This window comes from Chrysochloris asiatica, unplaced genomic scaffold (genome assembly GCF_000296735.1).
Source record: "Chrysochloris asiatica unplaced genomic scaffold, ChrAsi1.0 scaffold00174, whole genome shotgun sequence".
Classification (NCBI taxonomy): Eukaryota; Metazoa; Chordata; class Mammalia; order Afrosoricida; family Chrysochloridae; genus Chrysochloris; species Chrysochloris asiatica.
Window position 1 is genome coordinate 3438644 of NW_006408692.1, and position 23169 is coordinate 3461812.

General features: G+C 38.5%; 1 protein-coding gene and 1 pseudogene across 1 annotated transcript in view; one reads left to right on the forward strand and one right to left on the reverse strand.

The window, feature by feature from the left end:
* The window catches only part of LOC102812829, a 40302-nt pseudogene extending 33670 nt beyond the window's left edge, over positions 1 to 6632 (reverse strand).
* A 122-nt stretch (positions 6633 to 6754) lies between these two features.
* The window catches only part of METAP2 (methionyl aminopeptidase 2), a 32643-nt gene continuing 16228 nt past the window's right edge, over positions 6755 to 23169 (forward strand). The window contains exons 1-4 of the mRNA XM_006871797.1: positions 6755 to 6905; positions 9230 to 9331; positions 15677 to 15742; positions 20325 to 20427. Of these exons, the coding sequence (XP_006871859.1) occupies positions 6755 to 6905; positions 9230 to 9331; positions 15677 to 15742; positions 20325 to 20427 (422 nt within the window). The remainder of the gene's footprint in view (positions 6906 to 9229; positions 9332 to 15676; positions 15743 to 20324; positions 20428 to 23169) is intronic.

Sequence of the window (23169 nt, forward strand, 5' to 3'; positions counted from 1 at the left end):
CACTGTAGCCGTGTAGTAAATTTTGAATTTGGGGAGTGAGAGTCCTCCAACCTTATTCTTCTGCTTAAGCAGTGCTTGCTTATCCTTTCCTTTCCATATAAAATTTATTATTGTTTTTTCTATCTCTGAAGAATGTTGTTGGAATCTGGGTTGGGATTGCATTATACATGTAAATTGATTTGGGCAGTATTGACATTTTCACAATGTTAAGTCTTCCTATCCAGGAGTATGGTACATTCTTCCAATTTTGTAGGTCTCTTTTGGTTTCTTGTAGTAGTGTTCTGGAGTTTTCTTTGTTTAAGTCCTTTGTTGCTTTGGTTACATTTATTCCTAGCTATTTCATCCTTTGGGTGGCTATTGTAAATGGTATTGCTTTCCTAATGTCCTTTTCAAAGCTGTCATTTTTGGTATAGAGGAATCCAACTGATTTTTGTATGTTGATCATATATCCTGCCACTTTGCTAAATCTTCAATGAGGTCTAGAAGCTTTTTTACTGAGTCCTTGGGGTTTTCTACGTAGAGGATCATAACGTCTGCAAATAGAGAGTTTTACTTTCTCTTGGCCAATTTGGATGCCTTTAATTTCCCTGTCTTGCCGTATAGCTTTTGTTAAGACTTCCAGCACAATATTGAATAGGAGTGGTGACAAAAAAAATCCTTGTCTGGTTCCTGTTCGCAGAGTTAAGTATTTCAGTTTCTCTCCATTTAGAATAATGTAGGCTCTTGGTTATGTATATATGCTCTTAATTATGTTGAGGAAATTTCCCTTCACTTCCTACTTCCTATTTTGTTGAGTGTTTTTATCAGGAATGGATGTTGGATTTTATCAAATGCCTTTTCTGCATCAATCGATATGATCATGTGTTTCTTTTCTTTTTTCTTATTTATATGGTGGATAACATTTATTGTTTTCTAATGTTGAACCATCCTTGCATCCCACTTGATCATGATGTATTATCTTTTTGATATGTTGCTGGATTCTGTTGGTTAGGATTTTGTTGAGAATTTTTGCATCTATGTTTATGAGGGATACTATTCTATAATTTTCTTTCTTAGTGATGTCCTTCCCTGGTTTTGGTATGAGGGTTATGCTTGCTTCATAAAATGTATTAGGAAGTTATCCATCCTCCTCTATCTTCTGGAATAATTTGAGTAGAATTGGTGACAGCTCTTCCCTGAATGTTTGGTAGAACTCACCAGTGAAGCCATCTGGGCCTGGACTTTTTTTGGTTAAAAGTCTTTTGATGCCCTGATCAATTTCTTCTTTTGTTATGGGTCTGTTCAAGTTTCTACTTCACTGTGTGTATGGTTAGGTAGGTCGTGTTATCTAAAAACGTATCCCTCTCTTCTAAGTTTTCAAATTTGTTGGAGCACAACTCTTCATAGTATTCTGTTATTATCTTTTTGATTTCCTTTTGTTCTGTTGTGACATCTGCCATGTGGTTTCTAATGTGTGTTATTTGTGTCTACTCCCTCTTTTCCTTTGTTAAGTTTGCCAATGGTCTGTCAATTTTGTTTATGCTTTCAAAGAATCAGCTTCTTGTCCTGTTGATTCTTTCTATAGTTTTTCTGTTTTCTATCTAGACTTCATTTCTTAAGACTGTTTTCGCTTTCCTTCTCTGACATTATTCTCTAAAGCGTTTCTTCCTTCTTTTGTCACTCTTGTGTAATCTGCTTAACAGCATTTCTCATCATGACATCATAAATACCCCTCGCAAAAAAAAATAAAATAAAATAAAATTTACTTCTCTCGGTTGTTCATCCTTTTTGGTCCTTTTCTGTTCTTCCTGGATACCTCATTCACAGTCTTCAACCTCACCCTAATGAAGACGTACTAGTGGTGTACTGGGTCAAGCATTGGATCCTTATGACTCCCATATCTCTAGATCCATATTTCCAAGCGTCTACTAGATATCTTTGCCTGGATGGCCTGCAGGCATCTCAAATTTAGAATGCCGAAGACTTATCTTTTCTTTCCAACTCTTTCAGAACCTCCTCTCCCTCCCCTTATCTTAGGGAGTGGTGCCATTATCCACCCAGGAACCCAAGCCAGAAACCTGGGTATCATTCTCCATTGCTCCTTCTTTACTTCCAATGAATTGTTAAATTAAATTATTTTAATTTTGCTCTAGAATGTCTCTACAATCCATCTTCTCCTCTCTAATCTCCCTGTCACAACCTTTACCTAAGTGCTCATCATCTTCCCAATGGATATCAAAAAATAGCATCTTAGCAGGTCTTCACTATTAGGAGACTCTCTCTTTTATGATTCTTTCTTTAGAGCAGAAGGCATAGATTCTTAGAAATTATACCATCTATAAAAGTTTTTAAAATGGTTTTTTAAGAACTGACAGAGTATTGCCCTTTTTAAAATTTTGTTAAGCTAGAAAAAACAAACATCACTTATTCTCACTGTCATTTAATAACTAAAAAACACCCACTGCTGAATTGCAAAAAGAACATACTCTGAGAACAGAAAGGATTTCTTTAAATGTATTTGGCTGCTTTAACAAAGCATACTATACTGGATGAGAACTACTGCTCTAAATCTACACTGTCATTAGCACGATCTTTTACAAAGCATGTCATTCCCCAGCTTCAATATTGCTTTATTTATTATATAGACAATTTAATACATTCATATAATTTACATGAAAATCATTTTACTTTTTAATGATGACATATTACTCATTATATTGACATGCTATAGATAGCTGCTGTTATCTTCTATTATTAACAATTTGAGCCATATGTGAATGTTTAATATAAAAAATTAAATATCTGGTGCTTCATATTACCTCAAGCACCAAGAATACTAAACACCATGTTCTTTAGGGTAACCTGTTGTTGTTATTGGTAGGTACTGTCTAGTTGGTTCCAACTCAATGAACCTGTATAGAGCTTCTGAGGTGAAGCTGGTGGTTTGAAACTCCAACTTTGCAGTTGGCTGTCCAATGTAACAGAGGTCCATGGTAACATAGAAGATCCTATATAATCTGGTTCCAAATTGCTTGTTGTTGTTGTTAAGTGCTGGGCCTTTGTTTTGGTTCATAGCAAACTTGTATAGGGGTTCCAAGGAGCAGATGGTGAGTTTGAACTACCAACCTGCGGTTCAAACTTACATTGTGGTCAAGCTCATTAACCCACACCACAACATCAGAACTCCTCAGCCTAAACCCTACCATAAGCATGACACACTCTTTCTTGCCCCTGTGTCAGTGGTGCCCAAACAGCAGCACTTTTACTTACCATTCCCATCATCTCTTGTCCTGTTTACCCCAGTCCATGGATTTATTTGATAATGTCTAGAAATACTTTTGGTTCTCACAACTGGGTGGGAGGATGGAATCAAGTGACTACAAATCAGCAGTGCTGTTAAAATGCACAACATAGCCCCTATAACAAAAATGTATTCAGCTCTTACTGACTGCTCTGAAAGGGATCATGTTAGAAGGTTTTGGAGAGAGTGGGAGAAAATGTGGAACAAAAATCAAAATAATAAAACACACCAGGCTCAGTGGTCAGAAAGAGTCTAGAGGAACATCGAGACTATGGCCCTTGGTTACCCTTATGGTCTGGAACTGAACACACCCTTGTGGCCCAATTTTCAACCAAGCAGTACAAAGGTATATAGCGGGAACAACAATGCACATTACAGAATGGTTAAGGCATAACATAGTCCACAAAGACAACAATTTACATCCTTCTTGGTTGAGTAGCATCTGGTATCTTCAAAGCTCATGAGAGGTCGTCTAAGATGCAGCTATTGGTCTTTCCATGTGTGGAAGACAGAAGATCGTTAAGAAATGAAGAGGCTTAGAATCAGTGGACTAATGGAATGTGTGAACATCAGTCTCCACAACTTTGAAAACAGAACTAAATGGTGCCCGGCTACCACTACCAATGGCTCTGAAAGGGATCACATTAGAGGGTCGTAGATAGAGTGGGAGAAAACGTGAAACAAAACTCAAAATAATTCAATTGTAATTTTAAAAATAAAAATAAAAAATATCAGGTTTACTGGGCAGAAAGAGGTTAGAGAAACCTCAGACTATGGCTCTCGACCACCCTTCAGGTCTGGAAAGAATGTCACCCTTGTGGCCCAATTTTCAGCCAAGCAATGGATTAAGTTTATAGAGGGGGACACCAACACTAGTAAGGTATGCACATCAGGGAATCATTCACACACAACAGGGCATCATTTTCTTAAGGACAAAGTTGAGAAGGGATAGGAAGTGGGTAGAACGCAAATATGAACCACAGGGTGGAAGTGGGATAACTGTTGTTGCATGGAGGTAATCATTGAGATGAAACAGAGTGTATGATTTACTGAATGTAAAGCTGATGATCTTGTCTATAAACCTTTACTCAATTCACAATAAAAAAAAATAAAATAAAGATGAACAACCTTTCAAGATCAAAAGGGAAGGATATACCTAAGAGCAAAATTTTGAAAAGTTGGCAAAAAGGAAGCATGGAAACACAAAGAGAAAGTGGATCTGTGATGATCCACTAAGGAGACTGCAATCATTGAGACGACATGAAGTGTATGATTTGTTCAATGTAAACTTGATGATCTGCTCTTTAAACCTCCATTCAATTCACTATAAAAAGTTTCAAAAATATTGAGCTCAAAATGTCAATAGTACCAAGGTGAGAAACTCTGTGCTAAGTACTCTTATGCATTGCAGACATCTCTTCCTGGAATGTCCTTCCCCGCTTCTACTTGTTATAGTTAGATGCCATCGAGTCAGTACTGATTCATAGTGACCTTATTAACAACAGAATGAAACATTGCCTGGTCCTGGGCCAACCTCATTATTGTTGCCACACTTGAGCCCATTGTTGCTGCCACTTTGCCCATCCATTTTGCTGGTGATCTTCTTCTTTTTCTCTGACCCTCCACCTCACCAAACATGATATTCTTCTCCAGCGACTGGTCCCTCCTGACAATATGTCAGAAATATGACAGATGAAGTTTGGTCATCTTGGCCTCCAAAGAGCATTCTGGATGCACTTCTTCCAACACAGATCTGTTGGTTCTTTTGGCAACACATGGCACTTTCAATATTCTCCTCCAACACCATAACTCAAAAGCATCAATTCTTCTATGGTCTTCCTTATTCACTGTCCAGCTTTCACATGCAAATGAGGTTATTGAAAATACCATGGCTTGGATCAGGCACACCTTAATCTTCAAGTTGACATCTTTGCTCAACATTTTAAAAAGGTCTTGTGCAGCAGATCTGCCTAATGCAATATATGTCATTTGATTTCTTAACTCCAAGACGAATGAAGTCCTTGACAACTTCAATTTTTTCTCCATTGATAAGAATGTTGTTTATTGGTCCAGTGGTGAGGATTTTAATTTTCTTTACATTCAGATGCAATCCATACCAAAGACTGTGCTCTTTGATCTTCATTAGTAAATGTTTTAAGTCCTCTTCACTTTCAGCAAGCAAGGTTGTATCATCTGCATATCACAGGTTGTTAATAAATCTTCCTCCAATCCCGATGCCACGGTTTTCTTCATAGAACCCAGCTTCTCAGATTATTTGCTCAGCATACATGTTGAATAAGTATGGTGAAAGAATACAACCTTGTCGCACACCTTTCTTAATTTTAAAGCATTCAGTGTTCCCATGTTCTGTTCGAACAACTGCGTCTTGGTCCAGGTACAGATTCCTCATGAGCACAATTAAGTGTTCCGGAATACTCACACTTGGCAATGTTGTCCATAGCTTGTCATGATCCACACAACCGAAAGCTTTTGCGTAGTCAATAAAGCACAGGTAAACAGATCACTTGGGTCATACTAAATCTCAAACTGCAATTTGAACATGGGGTTTCCTCATTAAGGGTGTGTGAGTGTGGTGCGGGCGGGGGTAAGAATGGCAAAATAAACTGTTGACGTCATACGTCAAAAAAAAAGATACAAGAAAATGAGAAATTTCTGCGTGTTGGATTTTGCAGTAGTGAGTGAGCATAGTGGTGGCTGGTAGGTGGAACATCAGAAAGAAAAGATGGGTGAGAAGAGCCGCAGGTCGTATAACCTGGGTCCTGCAGGGGCAGAACCTGAATCTTTAATCTAACAACTCGTGAAGAATTGGAAGGCTAGAGCAGCATGAGGGGGTCTCATCTTAAACCCAGCAGAGTTTAGAACTCCTGCAATTAACTTTAAATTACAGCTTTTATAATTATCTCCAGAGCTTGGTATGCCTCGCTGTGAGCCGTGATCGTGAATATAAACTCAGTCAAAGTAAAATAAAAGAGTGTGTACACGCCAATACGTTTTGCCTCCCTCTACTTTGTGTGCACTTTCTAAAGCGCTAACAGAACACTGGTCCCTTACCAGCAGAATACACTCTCCCTCTTTTGGGCTTCACATCTCCACAGGGCAGGCAAAGGCTTTGCCAGCTCATTATGGAGTGAAGGATTCCCTTTCACCTGGACGTTAAGAGGGCCGATTTGCCCGGCGGATGTCTAAGGCACAGGACAAGGCGGGTACCCAGGCTAGGCCCAACCAATTGCGGCCTGACCTGCTGGGACCCCACGCCAAGCACCGCGTGCGCCACGAGGCGAGCCAGGCACACCCCACCCCCCCGCGCGCTCGCTGCGTCCAAGTCCTCCATTGTCCCAGCATTCCCTGCGCCCCTACCATTGAGAGCAGCTTCCGGAATCTCTGATTTAGCTGGGTGACGAAGGAGCGGGCCCTTGCCGCTCTGTCTCACTCTCTCGCGCTCTCTCAGGCAACATGGCGGGTGTGGCGGAGGCAGCGACCTCCGGGGGCCACCTGAATGGCGACTTGGACCCGGACGACAGGGAGGAGGGCGCTGCCTCTATGAATGAGGAGGCAACGAAGAAAAAAAGACGGAAGAAGAAGAAGAGTAAAGGGTCAGCTGCAGGTAAAGAGTTTGATATTTTCCCGGTTCCAAGCAGGGGTGGCCGAAAGGCTCAGGCTCAGGCCCAGCACGGGTGGCAAGGACCCAGCATCTGGAGCTTAGGGCTGGGCTTACTTTCGAATCTGAGGAGGTGTGGTAAGGCATGTCCTACCGAATCTCGGTCCGGGAGAGAGGTATCTTCCTGGTGGCCCTGGAGGGTTGGGGGCGGGGGTGAGGTGGGGGAAGAAAAGAGTGCTCCAGCTTCCCTTGTGGTGGCTCTAGGGTCTCTGGGCCCGAGCCCCGTATTGCCAGGACTCAGCTCCCACGCAAACCCAGAAAAAACTCGAAGTCGTGCCCAGGGTCTTACTACCTTTTGAGGTTTGGCAGTCTCCTTAAAAATCCGATTCTGACCCGTTCTGCTGTCTCTTTGCTCATTTTCATTGAGAGTTGGGGTGGGGTTGGCAAGTCTTATGTCTTAACCTCTCCCCAGCACCCCAGGTCACTTAGAGGCTTTAGTTGCTGGCTGCGCTTTGCGTGTGCATGTGTGCATGCGTGTTGCGCTCGCGCATTCTTGTCACTGTATAGGAATTGCCGAATATGTATTTGGTGGTGGTGCGAATATTCACCTAATATCACAGCATCGTCAAACCTCAAACCTTGGAAACTTAGCGCTTAGGGAGCAGTCCAGATAGTAGAGTATATTTTGTGGCACTGAATGGGATATCTCGGGCTGTAAGTTCTAAATCACTCATGAGGCAAAGAAAACACAGCTAAAAGTTTACAATTGGGTTGATAAGTCAGTGTTTTTGTTGCACAAGGTCCTTTATTGTAAGTTCAAAAAAGACAATAAACAAAACAAAAAAAAAACCTCCAAAAGGTTTCTCATTAAAATCAGCCAGAGAAAGGAGGGAAATCGTTGAGACCAGAAATGATAAATGTGGAGGTGAGATACATGGAGAAGCTAATCTGCTTCTTTCAGAAGTTTGGAGGAGATGATCAGTTTAGGGTGGGTGGGAGTGGAGGAAGGAGAGTTGCAGTGTTGTAGAGCAAAATTTAACTTTAGGACACAGTTTGTTGGCTGTTCCTGACTTTAAGGTGAAATCCAAATGCTACAGTTTGTCCTGTAAGGTCTTCAACAGGCTGATCCTAATATATTGTCAACAGTTTTGTGGCACTGTGGGTTAATGTGCCAGACAGCAGAGTCCTTTGAACTACAAGGCTGGTGGTTCCAGCTCACCAGCTGCTCCTTGGAAACCCTATACAGGGTTGCTATGGGTCAGAACCGACTGGACAGCATTTAACAACAACATCTTAATATGAATTTTCTACAGTAGCCAGAATGTGACATTTTATGAGCTACCTGGTATTGACACAGTGGTAGCAACTTGGGGCTCGAGTGTAATGACCATTGTGAGGATGGTGCGGGACTGGGCAGGGTTTTGTTCTGTTGTGCAGAGGGTCACTGTGAGTCAGAACCGACTCAGCGGCACCTAACAACAACCTGTATTGGCTCTTTCTGTGCGAACACTTCAAAAAGTTTGTGGGAAAATGGAGTTAAAAGGTGGAATTATTCTGTAAACTTTTGAAGTCCCCTTATATTGCTTCTACAACTATATTGTAATTACTTCCAGGGCAGGGACTTGGTCTTGTGCTTAAATGTTCAAGAATTTAAAAAAAATTCTTTAGTAGTAGAATAGCTTTTCTTATGTTGATTTGAAAGGCTTTCTTGATAGCTCTTTTTTCAAAGAAGTTCTGAATTTTCCAGGTATCATGTGAATCCCATTCTTACTAAGGCCTTTAGCCTCTCTTGTCTACCTTAAGTACTTGTTTGGTAATTAAACTATTTGTAGTAGTCTAATTGTTGAAGCACTTTAAAAAGTTAAGTTGCTTAAGCATAGGGACCAACTTCCACGCTTTTGTTTGTAGCTATTTGCACAGTTGGCAGTGGATGTTTTTGAATGAATTAAGGAATGAGCAATCTTACTTAGGGATTGAAGATTTTTTAAAAATGTCTTTAAACAAATTTTGTTGTGGTGTCTTATGGCACAAATGGTTTGCTCTCAGTTACTAACCAAAAGGTTGGCAGTTTGAACCCACCCAGCAGTATTGTGGAGGAAAGACCTGATGATCCGCTTCTAAAATTACAGCCAGCGAAGCTCAGTTCTCACCACTTGTAGGATAGCAGTTGACTTGATAGCAGTGAGTTTGGTTTTATTTTTTACATTCAGCTTTTGGCACACTTATAAGAAAGGAGGTTGTCTTGTGTTTTCCAGGATGCTTCTAACATACTCTAGTGAGATAGTATCTTTATTAAATTTTACTTATTTATTTATTTTTCTGATTAACAGGACAAGAAACTGATAAAGAATCAGGAGCCTCAGTTGATGAGGTAGCAAGACAATTGGAAAGACAAGCACTAGAAGAGAAAGAAAGAGATGATGATGATGAAGGTAAGTGACCAATTTGATCTTTGTGATAGAAAAGCTAAAAATATTCTTTATGTGGAATCTACTTCTTTGTGCACAGAGTGTATTCTTCTGACTTTTCACTTGTTAAAACCCCAATTAATGCCACAGATAAAAAGGAGAATGTATGTATTGTTGTTGTTAGGTGTTGCGTTTGACTCACAAGCATTCTGTGCACAAGAAAAAACATTGCCTGGTCCTGTGCCACCTTCACAACTATTACACTTGAGCCCTTGCTGCTGTCATGTCATTGGGGTCTTCCTCTTTTACTGTGACCCTCTAATTTACCAAGCATAATGTCTTTATCCACTCACTGGTCCCTCCTGAGAATATGTCCAAAGTATGAGAGACAAAGTTTCACCATCCTTGCCTCCAGGGAGCATTCTGGCTGTACCTCTCCCAACACTGTATTTGCTAGCAATACTTTAAAAAGTTGGATATGTTGAATCGCTACTCAGATAACACAGACTTCACCTCTTTAAAAATTAGTTGGTAGAAGGCCAACCAAGTGGTGGCTGAACTCCTACATAAAATTGAGGTTCTGTTTATATAACATTTATTGAACAACTAGTATGTACTAGGTACCATCCTAGGATATTTTCACGTACATTCTCACCTTACAGATCAGGAAATGGAAGTTATATTATTTTATGTGACACAGCTACTGAGTGTGAAATAAAGCCAGAATTTCAAACCTAAGGCCTAATTCTAAGTCCATTCCTTTTACGCTCTATACCAAAGCTATTTGATTCACAAAGGAGCAAATTGGAGTGCTTGTGAGCTCCATGACTCTAGCTTCTTGTGATATTTTGGTGCTTTAAGATTTATTTTAAGAAAGCAACTGTTGGAATTCTGTAAGAAGGTGGTTGTTATTGTTGTTATCAAATGCCATTGAGTCGATTCTGACCCATAGCAACCCTGTATAGGGTTTCCAAGGAGCAGCTGGTGAACTTAAACCACTGACCTTTGCAGTTCAAATGGCTTTGCAGGCACGTTAACCCACAGCGCCACACCAAGACTGTAAGAAGGTTGTTGTTGTTGTTGTTAAGTGCCGTCGAGTCGGTTCCGACCCATAGCGAGAAGGTAGAGGGAGAGAAAATTAAGTCTGAGAACTATTAGTATGCTACAATCCCTTTTGGCAGAGAGGGTGATAGGACTTTCCCATTCTTGAAATATATAATTATCTACTGTTACAGCTTCTTGCTCTGTCTTAAACAGAAAATCCCTGCTAGCCTGGGAGTCTGCCTTTCAAGCATTAGCAACAAATCCTTGTACTTTAAATGTTGTATTGGGGAAATCAGAGCAGTTGGTTCTTTTTCTTTGGGAGAGATATGTTCTCTGACTTCCAGAAGCTTGCAGTCTAAATGTGGTGAAGTGCCAAGATTCAAAGGAATAGTTGACTTTTTCTTTTACTTAAGCACTAGGCACAAATCAAAAGATCAGCAGATCAAATCCACCATCTGCTCCTCAGAAACGATACAGGGTCACTATGAGTTGGAATTGACTCGACAGCACTCAACAACATTCTACCTTGGTTTGTGCATCAGATTCTGAACATATTTTGAGGTCGTGGCTCTGTGGACTGATGCATCAGACTGCATAAGTCGTTTGAACTGCAAGGTCAGTGGTTCAAGCTCACCAGCTGCTCCTTGGAAACCCTATATAGGGTCACTATGGGTCGGAATCGACTCGACAGCACCTAACAACAACAACAACAAGAAATGCTTTAAATAAAATGTAATGTCATTGGCTACTTGTAGACCCAGTATGTGAAGACTATCACACTGTTGTTCCTTGTGTCTTTACAAAATTATATGACTCTTTTGCCATTGAAGGGGAAATTTTTGCTTGCCAGAATTTTAGGAATATTTGAATTATGGTGTTCGACTAGACTATTAAAAATACTACAGACTACCAGAAGAACAAACAAATCTGTGTTGGAAGAAGAATAGCCAAAATGCTCCTTAGAGGCCAGGATGATGAGACTTCATCTCTCCTACTTCAGACATACCAAGAGGGACCAGTTCCTGGAGAAGGACTTCATGTTTGGCAAAACAGAGGGTCAGTGAAAAAGAGGAAGATCAGATCCCCATTGAGATAGATTGGCCCAGTGACAGCAGCAGTGGGCTCAAGCATAACAACAACTGTGAGGATGACACGGGACCCTGGCCAGTGTTTCATCTGTTGAGCATATGGGGTCACTGTTAGTTGGAATGGACTCAACAGCACTTAGCAACAAATTCAGTAGTTTTGACTGATCCATTTCCTAATGCATCTTGCTATTCTGGATCAACCAAAACTTTTGTGAGACCTTTTTGAAAGGATGGAAGGATAGTATTTCAGAATAATTTTCCTAAAGGAGCTGATAGTGTGGAGAAACAAAACATAAACATGAAAAGGAATATCATTACCTAACTGCAATAAGGTTTATAGAAATATGGAGGTGAAATTGTGGGCTTAATGATGAAGAGAAGTTCATTAGAAGGAATGGGACTTGAAAAAATCCAAATAGAAAAGACCACTTTGGGGTGAAACAATGCTGATGAAGTATTCGAAGCATAGTGAATTGTACAAACTGGCTGTATTTGGTGATTCACTGAGAGAGCCTTTGAGCATTTTTTAGAATAGAATGTTAGGAAAACACTAATTTAAATCTTTGTATATACTCGGATACCGGGTTGTTTAGAGGAGAGGAATGGTATACAAAAACGCTATTAATCTAGACATGTGATGATAAAGGTTTATGTTGGTGATCATAAGTGATATGGAAAGTAAACTTTGCTTAAAATTTTATTCCCCTTTAAGGGTATACTTTAATGAGTTTTGACAAATCTATAAAGGTGTTCAAAAAGCTCATGGAAAAAGGGAATTAAAAGATAGTGGAATTTTCCCGTGAACTTTTTGAAGCCACATTATATACAATTATATAGTCATCACCAAAACAAGCATATAGATAGTTTCTATTTAGCATCATGTTTTTATTTGCCTTCTACAAAAGTCCTCAGCACTGGACCAATAAACAACATTCTTATCAATGGAGAAAAAATTGAAGTTGTCAAGGACTTCATTCTTCTTGGATCACCTATCAACACTCAGAGAAGCAGTAGTCAAGAAATCATACGATTAGGCACATCTGCTACACAAGACCTTTTTAAAGTGTTGAAGAGCAAAGATGTCAGCTTGAAGACTAAGGTGTGCCTGAACCAAGCAATGGTGTTTTCAATAACCTCATATGCGTGTGAAAGCTAGACAGTGAATAAGGAAGACCATAGAAGAATTGATGCTTTTGAGTGATGGTGTTGGAGGAGAATATTAGAAGTGCAGCCAGAGTGCTCCATGGAGGCCAAGATGGCCAAATTTCGTCTCTCATACTTCAGACATATTGTCAGGAGGGACCAGTTGCTGGAGAAGGACATCATGTTTGGTAAGGTGGAGGGTCAGAGAAAAAGAGGAAGACCCCCAACAAAATGGATTGGTCAAGTGGTAGCATCGATGGACTCAAGTGTGGCAACGGTAGTGAGGTTGGCCCAGGATCAGGCAGTGTTTCTTTCTGCTGTGCATAAGTTCACTATGAGTTGGTACCTACTTGATGGCACCTAACAACAACATAGATCTTTGGTGAAGTGTTAACAATCTTTTGTTCATTTGTTTCTTGGATTGTTTGAATTGTTGTAAGAGTTCTTTATATATTCTGGCTATAAACTTAATCAGTTAATATGTTCTACCATATTTTCTTTCATGTTCTTAAAATATTTCCTTCTAAGCTGTAGCTTGTCTTCATGTTTTTTTTTAAACACTAGAAATGTAAAATTTTGTTAAGTCCAGTTTATCAAATTTTTCTGTATGGGTCATATTTTTGTGTGTGTTTTCTAAAAAAAATAAATCATTGATTATCTGCAAATAAATCATGGATTTTTCCTCTCATGTTCTCTTCAAGAAGTGTTATATATTTTTAGCTGTTATATCTAGACATGTGGTCCATTCTTTAATTGGTTTCTGAATGGAGTCAAAGGTAAGGGTTGAGGTTTTTGTTTTTTCTTTTTTCTTTTCCATTTATGGATGCCCAGTTGTTTTTCAGTTGATTTGGGTAAAGTGCTAAACATTTGCAGTGTACGGAAATAAGTATGAACAGTCTCTCCCTGTTAAGACTCCCAGTGTGCTGTGGAAGATAGAAATAGTAAAAACATAAATTGCAGCATACTGCAATGGGGTAGAATGAGTATAAGCATATGTACCTTAATGTTCAGATTATGGCTTTACCACTTACTAACTTTGTAAATGATTTGACCTTTTAGTTTCTTTCTGTCTTTACTATTGTTGTTAAGTGTCATGGAGTCAGTTATAGAGCTGTAAAACATTGTAGGAGCAAAGTCTCACTTTTCCTCCTATAAAGCAGCCTTTGGAGGAGCTGGTGAACTCAAACCATAGACCTTGTGGTTCCCAGTCCAGTGTTTATTCCACAGAGCCACCACTCTCCTCTTCTGTTTTGTTGTTGTTAAGTGCTATTGAGTCGGTTCTGGTGAGTTTGAACCACTGACCTTGCAGACCTGTGTTTATCCTACAGTGCCACTTTTGTTTATTCCCCTACACAAAGAGGCATATTAGTATCCTGTAAAGATGGAACCCTGGTGGTGCTATATTTGGCATTTGTTGTTGTTATGTTCCATGGAGTCGGTTCCGACTCATAGCGACCCTCTACAGGGTTTCCAGGACTATAAATCTTTACAGGAGCAGAAAGCCTCATCTTTCTCCTGCAGAACAGCTGATAGTTTCAAACTGCTGACCTTGCGGCTCGCAGTCTGATTTGTAACCACTACGCTAACAGAGCTCCTTATGTTAGGCACTAGGCTGCTAATTATAAGGTTAGTGTTTCAAACCTATCACCTGCTTTGTGAGAAAAAGATGAGATTTTGTTCCTGTAAAGATGTAGTCTTGGAAAAACTCTTTATAGGGGTTGCTAGGAGTCTTGGTGTGGCACTGTGAGTTAATATGCCAGACTGCAAAGTCATTTGAACTGCAAGATTGGCATTTCAAGCTCACCAGCTGTTTGGTGGAAACCCTATACAGTGTTGCTATGAGTCAGAACCTAACAACAACAGTGAATCAATCAGCTAGATGGCAATGGGTTTGGTTTGGTTTTTAGTGATGGTGTGAGGGTGAGTAAAGCACTCAGTACCATCTTGGCACAAAGAGTTCAAGAAATTATGACTGTTGTTCTGTTCTGAGCAGACCTTAGACATTGGTTAAAGTAAATCGTATCAGGAGGATAGAATATTAAAGGAATATTATATGGCACTGAGAACATGGCATCAAGATTGAAGTAAAACTCATTAACAACTGCAGTATGCAGATGATAAGCCTTGCTTGCTGAAAGCAAAGAGGACTTAACATTCTGATGAACATTCTCTACCTGTTGAAGATCAAAGTATGGAAGAAAACAAAAATGTAAAGAATATGAAAAATCCTCACTACTGGATCAACAAATAGCATGATAAATGGAGAAAAGATTGAAGCTGTCTCAGATTTCATTATGCTTGGATCCAATATCAACATTCATGGGAGTGCAGTCAAAAAATCAAACAATGTATTATTGCACTAGGCAGTTCTGTTTCACAAGACTTCTTTAAAATGTACAACAGCAAATGTAACGGTTTGAGAACTAAGGTGTATCTGGCCAAAGCCATGGTATTTTCAATAGTCTCATATGTATATGAAAGTATAGCCAGGATGCTAAGACTTTGTCTCTCATACTTCCGACATATTACCAAGAGGAACCAGTGCCATTCCAGTACTCCATGATAAATATAATAGAAGAATATACTAGTGAGAGCATTTTCTTTTATGGTTCCTGTTAATCTTTAAAATTCATGTGAATATTGCATTCTAGTCATGATACATACACATGCCTTCTGTATGTAGTTTGACTAAAAAATAATAGGGATCAGTATGTGCCCATTTCACATTTACTTTGAACCAGAAGGAGAGCTTTTTCACTGATACAAAACTCTGCAGCAAAAGAAATTTGATGAGATTTAAAATATCCTTTCATGAAAAATCAGGAATACTGCAATAGGAGTCCGATGGCATAGATTCTTGTTTGAGTTCTGTCATTAACTGGTTTGGATATTAGAGTAAGCCAAAGTAAAGTTTGTTAGTGCTTTGAATTACAGGGTCAAATTCTGATACTTAAAGCTAATAATCTACTAAATTATTTTCTAATAGCATTGGGTCAACTCTGTCTTAATGCTGTTTAAGATGCTTTGTGTGTGTGTGTGCATACTTATACATGTGTGTATACTTTTAAATTTATACATGAAATTGTCTTTTTAGATGGAGATGGTGATGGAGATGGAGCAACTGGCAAGAAAAAGAAAAAGAAGAAGAAGAAGAAAGGACGTTAGTGTCTTAAGTTGTTCTTAACTTGATAAGTTATAAATGGCTGCTAACTGACAGATTTGTAGAATTGGTTTAAAATTGCTTAAGATCTGGCATAAATGAGGGAATAAACCTGAACTTTAATAGAGTTAGAATTCATATTCAGTAAAATTCATAACTATTTAGCAAATCATTCAGTTTAGCAATCTCGATGGTATTTTCTTTCTTTCAGCTAAGGGATTTAATATAGGTTGTTGTTGTTAAGTACCGAGGAGTTGGTTCCTACTCATAGTGACCCTGCGCAGGGTTTCCGAGGCTGTAAATCTTTACAGGAGCAGAACACCTCATCTTTCTCCCGTGGAACAGCTGGTAGTTTTGAACTGCTGACCTTGAGGTTAGCAGACCAACTCATAACCACTACGCTACCAGAGCTCCTTAAGTTAACTACAAATTAGGTATGAGTTGCTAAAAGTTTTATAATTTAAAACTTGACAATGCAAAGAAATTTTGTCAATAAGGATGGTTAAAGTAGTGCTACCAGGTAGTAATAGAGTAAGCACAGTTTCCCTTTGAAATTTTAAATTTCTTGATGGATATTAAATGAGGACTCGTGTTACTGAAAATTTGCACATGGTGAGATTTCATTAAATTCATATTGTACTATTTCATTTACATAAAATATGAGCCCACTTGTGGTTTGTTGCTGTAAGTGACATAATCCAATATCTTCAGGCTTCTGAAAACTTGTTAGGGAAATTGTTTAGCATTATGGAATAAAGGATGGATTGAGAATCAGAACACTCAAGTTCTAGTCTTAAGTTCCCTTGGGCTGTTGGTAATTATTGAGTGTCTTCATTTTCTTGTTAAGTGCCATCGAGTAGATCCCAACTCACAGTGACCCTATGCACAATAGAACAAAACACTGTCCGGTCATAATTGTTATGCTTGAGCCCATTGCTGCTACCCCTGTGCCAGTCCATGTCATTGGGGGCCTTCCTCTTTTCCGTTAACCCTTCACTTTACCAAGCATGATATCCTTGTCCAGGGACTGATCCTTCTTGACGATATGTGTGAAGTATGAAAGACGAAGTCTCACCATTCTGTCTTCTAAGGAGCATTGTGGCTGTACTTCTTCCAGCACAGATTTGCAGTCCATGGTACTTTCAATATTCTTCTCTAACACCTTAGCTCAAATGCATTAGTTCTTCTATAGTTTTCCTTTATGCATTGTCCAACTCTCACATGCATATGAGGCCTTTGAAAATACCATGGCTTGTATCAGGTGCACCTTAGTCCTCAAACTGATATCTTTGCTCTTGAACACTTTAAAGCGGTCTTGTGCAGCAAATTTGCCTAATGCAATGCATCATTTGATTTCTTGACTGCTACTTCCATTAGTGTTAATTGTGTATCCAAACTAAATGAAGTTTTTGACAACTTCAGTCTTTTCTCCATTAATCATGATGTTATGAGTTGGAACCGACTCGACGGCTTAACATTTATTGTTCCAGTAGTGAGAATTTTTATTTTCTTTACATTGAGGTACAATCCATATTGAAGGCTGTGGTCTTTAAATCTTTCAGTTTAAAATTCTGTGAATCAGAATTTGGGGGGCTTGACTTAATTTTTATTTCTGTATTGACAGAACAACGTATTAATTTCAATTTTTAAGGAAGCTCTTGTCTCTGTCATTATTCCCATAGGGTTTTTGTTTACCCTTGGTATTCTCATGAATTCATTGCCTCTAACCTGTAAAGGCATATGAGTCTCTATCTAATAAGCACCAATTACCTGCATTCTAGGAATCTGGCAGGGTGTTTTATTCCTTCAGTCCCAAATCAAAAATGTGGCCTGGTGTGCCACAGTAGGATAAGCACTGGACCACAAGGTCAGTTTGAACTGCAAGTTTGATGGTTCAAACCCACCAGCCACTCCTCAGAAACTCTATGCAAGGTCACTATGAGTTGGAACTGACTGAGTGGCACTTGTCAATAACAACAACACTAGAGGACTTGGTGTGGCACTGTAAGATAAGCATGGCACTGCTAACTGCAAGGCTGGCAGTTCAAACCCACTGGTCTGCTCCTCTGAAACCCTATACAAGGGTTGCTGTGAGTTGGAACTGACTCAGTGGTACTTAATAGCACCAGCAATTAGAGGACTTGGAAGCCAAATCTCTGGTTTTGTATTGACCTTAATTTAGGTTTTGTTCTCTGTTCTTTTCCTTGGTTTGATATTTGCTTCCTAATTTACTTTGAATGTCTCTTATTTGTATATTTCAGATATTCTTAGAGGCAGTTTAAATCACTTTAAGAAGTATATTCTGGGTTAACCTAGATGATAAAATCATGTGGCAGCTCATTTAACTGTCTGGCCTCACTTTGTTCATCTGTAAACAGAAAATTACAAAAAAGTTAATGTGCCAATTAAAATTGTTCAAATTAAATTAGATTTAATTAAAAATCAAATTGTTATAACAATTTTAGGTAATAGCTTTGTAATTGTAATTTTCAGAGGTCATCCAAGATTTCAACTTAATTCTTCATTTTATAGATGAGGAGACTGAGGTTTGGCACCATTTACACATTTATCCAAGGCACAGTTAATAAGTGGAAAAGGCTAAACTTGAACTTTAACCTTTTGATTAAAATATTTTCATTCTTGAATAACCTTTTTGAGTCTTTTAACTATCATGTCTTAATGATTTCTGTATGGTATAAAAGGCATCTTACTGGATTTATATATGAGGTAAAACTTGGGTGACCAGACAATGTTTTGGTTGACAGAAACCAAGATTTCAAATAATTAGCATAACTGGACTGATAGTAAAATGCTGAAATTTAACAGGGACAGATAATATGTTAGGATAAGAACTCAAAGGATTTTGAATTCTAGTACAATGTGAACCAAAACACAAGGAGTTTTAAATTATTTCTACAACAGTAGGAGTTTTAGAATAAACAGTATATTGTTATAGTAAGCATACCTGATCTGGATTATTTCCATAATCAATTCTAGTACCACCGTAAGCAAAACATTGAAAGACTCAAGGCTGGTCAGTCTGGCTGAAAGTGAGAAAAACTATATCCCTCGAAGAGGTAAAATGTACATTGAAAAAGAAAACTTTGGCAAGATGAGGGAGCAACAATAGAAACAGAAAGTAAGAGTTTTCTTTTTTAACGTGAAAGAATAGAGCTAGGACTAATAGGTGGATGAATGTTACAGGGAGACAGACTTAGTGAAGGAAGAGCTTTCTGACACTTGGAGCATTTCTAAAATGAATGAATTAGCTTGGGAGATAGTGCCTCTATTATCAGGAGTCAGGGGGGTTAGAAGATTCCTGTAGTTACTGGCCAGCTTTGAAATTTGATGAGTTCTAAGGTTTTATAAATTCTATAATTCTAATCCTTCTTTTAGAGTCCTGGTGTGCCTCTGTAGGATAAGCACTAGTCAGTTTGAACCACAAGGTCGGCAGTTCAAACTCACCAGTCGCTCCTCAGAAACCCTGATTTGATGGCACTTAACACAGTCCTCCCTCTTGGGAACATGTAATAGGAAGAACCTAAAACAGCGTATCCCAAGTTTACTTTCTTATAGAGTACTTTAAAAACCATTTGGCTGTCGTGAGGTATTGAAGGTTTGAATTATAACAGGGAACAAAACAAAAATGGTTCCATAAATAATATCCCTCAGTAAATGTTTATATATTTACTTATATGACTCTTATTTTCCCCGTTACAGAATAAAAAAAGCAAAATGTTATGTATTAAAATTTAAGACAAAAATCTATAACATAAAACCAGTTGTAATCAAGAGGAAACGGTATACTTCAACTCAATAATTGGTAAATCCTACAGTGAAAGTCATACACTGCTGCATACAGCACCTCTCATATGCCTTCCTGGCATTCCTTGGATACAGCATTTATTCCTAAAAGGCAGGTCTTCATATGATAAGCACTGTATGACTAATTCTTGCTATTTTTAATTATTTTTAGAAGAAAAATCTAGATCGGTTCTTTTTTTCAGAGTACCTTGGGGGCAACACTGGTATCTTTTACAATAATTTGGGAAGTAATGTCCTAAAATGTTTACCAAGTACTTTGTAACTTTTTTCTCAAGTATCTGGACATTGGCACATGACTAGCTAAAATCATTTAGTATTGGTATGTATGCCCTTAACTTTTATATATAATATGCCTTGTTTTATTAGTACCTAAATAGGTTTATAGTTTTTCTTTATTGCTATAGTTGGGACTCTTTTTTTACTTTCTTGGTTTTAATTTGTGAAAGCCAGTTTCCATGTGCCTCTATCCCAGTGTAGTGAATAGAGAAGAAAATGTTAAAGTGTGCTGTCAAGGTGTATTGTACTGTGCAAATATATACTAGAGTTCTGAGGACTTGAATATTTCTGCTTCTAAGCAGCAGTAATCAGAAAGATGGTGACAAAAATGAAGCAGTATTTTCTCTTTATAGCTATAAAGAGATGTTAAGAGGGATTCTTAAAACCAGGACACGATAACCACCATTAGGAACTGAGAAAACTATAAACTGCTTAATTTTTTTTAAACTATAAAAGTTAATTCTTTATTTGTATCTCACAGCAAAAGTTCAAACAGATCCTCCCTCAGTTCCAATATGTGACCTGTTTCCTAACGGTGTGTTTCCCAAAGGACAAGAGTGCGAGTACCCACCTACACAAGATGGGTAAGGATCATAAAATAATTTCAAATTTGACTTTTGAAAGTTTAGCAGTGATGCAGATTTTATTTTTCTCAGGACATTGCTCCATTAAATTAAAAGCTTATGAATTTATTGTAAAGAATATATAGTAGAAGCCCTCTTACCCAAAATGATTAGGACTAGTAGTAGATTGGTTAATCAAAACAAAAGTATATAGTGATCATTAAAAGTAAAAATCTTCATAGATTAAAATAAATGTTATATTTATTCATTGATCTTAATATTTGAGCTTAGATTTACATTGGATCTCTATATTTTTTTTTTCTGTAAAGTGTATCCATAATACATTGTTTATTATTTCCAATTTGGGTTTGCATAAAAAGGAACAGGAACTGAGTAATTTAAGAACTGACACCTAAATCTTTACAGGGTTGTTTTTGAACCATTTACAATTTTATTTATCTGCATGTAATTTAACAGTATTTTTTGGTGATTTGCCTTAATTAGAAATTTTCAGTACAATTTAGTTTCATAGAAACAATTATAGTACACAATTATATTAAGTACAGTTCTGGGAACAAATTCACCTGATTCTTGCAAGTGTTCTGAGATCAGTTGACCAGAAGTACATAGAGATAATGTACACAGTGGTTGTGAAAGTTGGAACCAAACTATACTTTTCAGCCCCAGCTGATAACACCAAAGAAGCCAACCTATGGTAATCCTCCTCTTCCCTCCATCCTCTGGTTGGAGGTCAAACAACACAAAAATGCCACTGAAAATATAAAAATAAACATCCTATCAGTAGCTTTCTTAACATTTATCTATGTAACCACAACAAGACCACACACAGATGAATACAAAAATTTGGATTGTTTCTCTAGTATTTGTTCATTTGCTTCCTTGGCTTTCCATTAAATGTTTCCTCTGTTCCTATAGTTTCTGTAAATTGAAATTAGGTACAACGACTTGATTCAGATTTAAAATTTTTGACAAGGTCATATCGTGATATTGTGTACTTCATACTGTATCATAGTTGCATTACATGCTATATAAATATATCATATTACTTTACTAGAGGTGCAATGGGTAAGCACTGAACTATGAACCACATTGTTACTGGTTTTAACACACCAGCCACTCTGTAGGAGAAACATGAGGCTTTCTGCTCCCACAAAGATTTTTAGCTTTCAGAAACCGTATTGATTGTGATTGTGAAGTGCCGTCGAGTCGATTCCGACCCATAGCGACCCTATACAGGGTTTCCAAGGGTGTAAATCTTTACGGGAGTAGAAAGCCTCATCTTTCTCCCGCGAGCGGCTGGTAGTTTCTAACTGCTGACCTTAAGGTTCGCAGCCCGATTCGTAACCACTACGCTACCAGAGCTTACAGGGTCACTATGAGTCAGAAGCGACTCAACTGCACTTAACTATATTGCTATGTTTGATCACTTGGTTAATATGACTGCCAGCTCTCACTTTCTTAAAGGGACTGTTGTTTTTTGAATGCATTTTCAAGTAATTTGTGGGTTCTAGATTGTCATTAGGCTATGTTTTAATTGACTTTCACTTAATTGTTTTAATGCTTTATGATTTTTTTCATTGACTGTAAAATGATGAATTTCTAATTCTTTCATGTCTTCTGCATTTATTAGCTGTAAGAACAGTTTTCCCTCATCAACTAGGGACCAACTATATAGTTAATCCTTAAAGGCAGGATCAGTGATTTTGAATTTTTCCCTCTTAAGTGCTGGTTTTCAGAGGAAGGAGTTGGTGTCATATTTGCATACATTTAAAGTCCTAGTGTGGCACTGTATGATAAGCACTAGACTGCAAGGTTGGTTTGAACCACAAGGTTGTCAGTTTGAACTCACCAGTCACTCCTAAGAAATCTTATATAGGACATTATGAGTCAGAATCAACTAGAAGGCACTTAAACATTGGTTAAAGGCAATACATTGTTTAAATAGTTTTTGTAAATATGGCTTAATTTAAAAAACAGCAGTTGTTTTTTACTTTAATCAGCCTTCTAAGATATAATAGAACTGCTCTTTTGAATTTCTGAGACTCCGTCTTTATAGAAGCAGACAGCCTCATCTTTGTCCTGCAGAGCAACTGGTAAGTTTAAACCCTACCTCTCCAGTTAGCAGCCCAACACTTAACCCACTGCCCCACCAAGGCTTCTTTCATGTAGCATATTGTTGTTGTTAAGTGCTGTCAAGTCAGCCCAACCCACAGCGACCCTGTGTAGGGTTTCTGAGGAGCAGCTGGTGAGCTTGTAACAGCTAGAAAAACCTTGTAGTTCTAACTGCCTTTGCAATCCAGTACATTAACCCATGTTTTTGTTGTTGTTAGGTGCCATCGAGTTGGTACCAACTCATAGTGACCCTGTGTACAACAGAACAAAACACTGCTCGTTCCTGGGCCAAACTCAACAGTTGTTGCCACACTTGAGCCCATTGATGCTGCCACTTTGCCAGTCCACCTTACTGGGGGTCTTCCTCTTTATCTCTGACCCTCCACCTTACAAACATGATGTCCTTCTCCAGCAACTAGTCCCCATGTAATATGTACGAAGTATGAGAGATGGAAGTTTGGCCATCCTGGCCTCCAAGGAGCATTCTGGCTACACTTCTACCAATACACGTATTTGTTGTTGTTGTTGTCAGGTGCCATCGAGTTGGAACCGACTCATAGCGACCCCATGCACAGCAGAACAAAACAATGTCCAATCCTGGGCCAACCTCACTACCACTGCCACACTTGA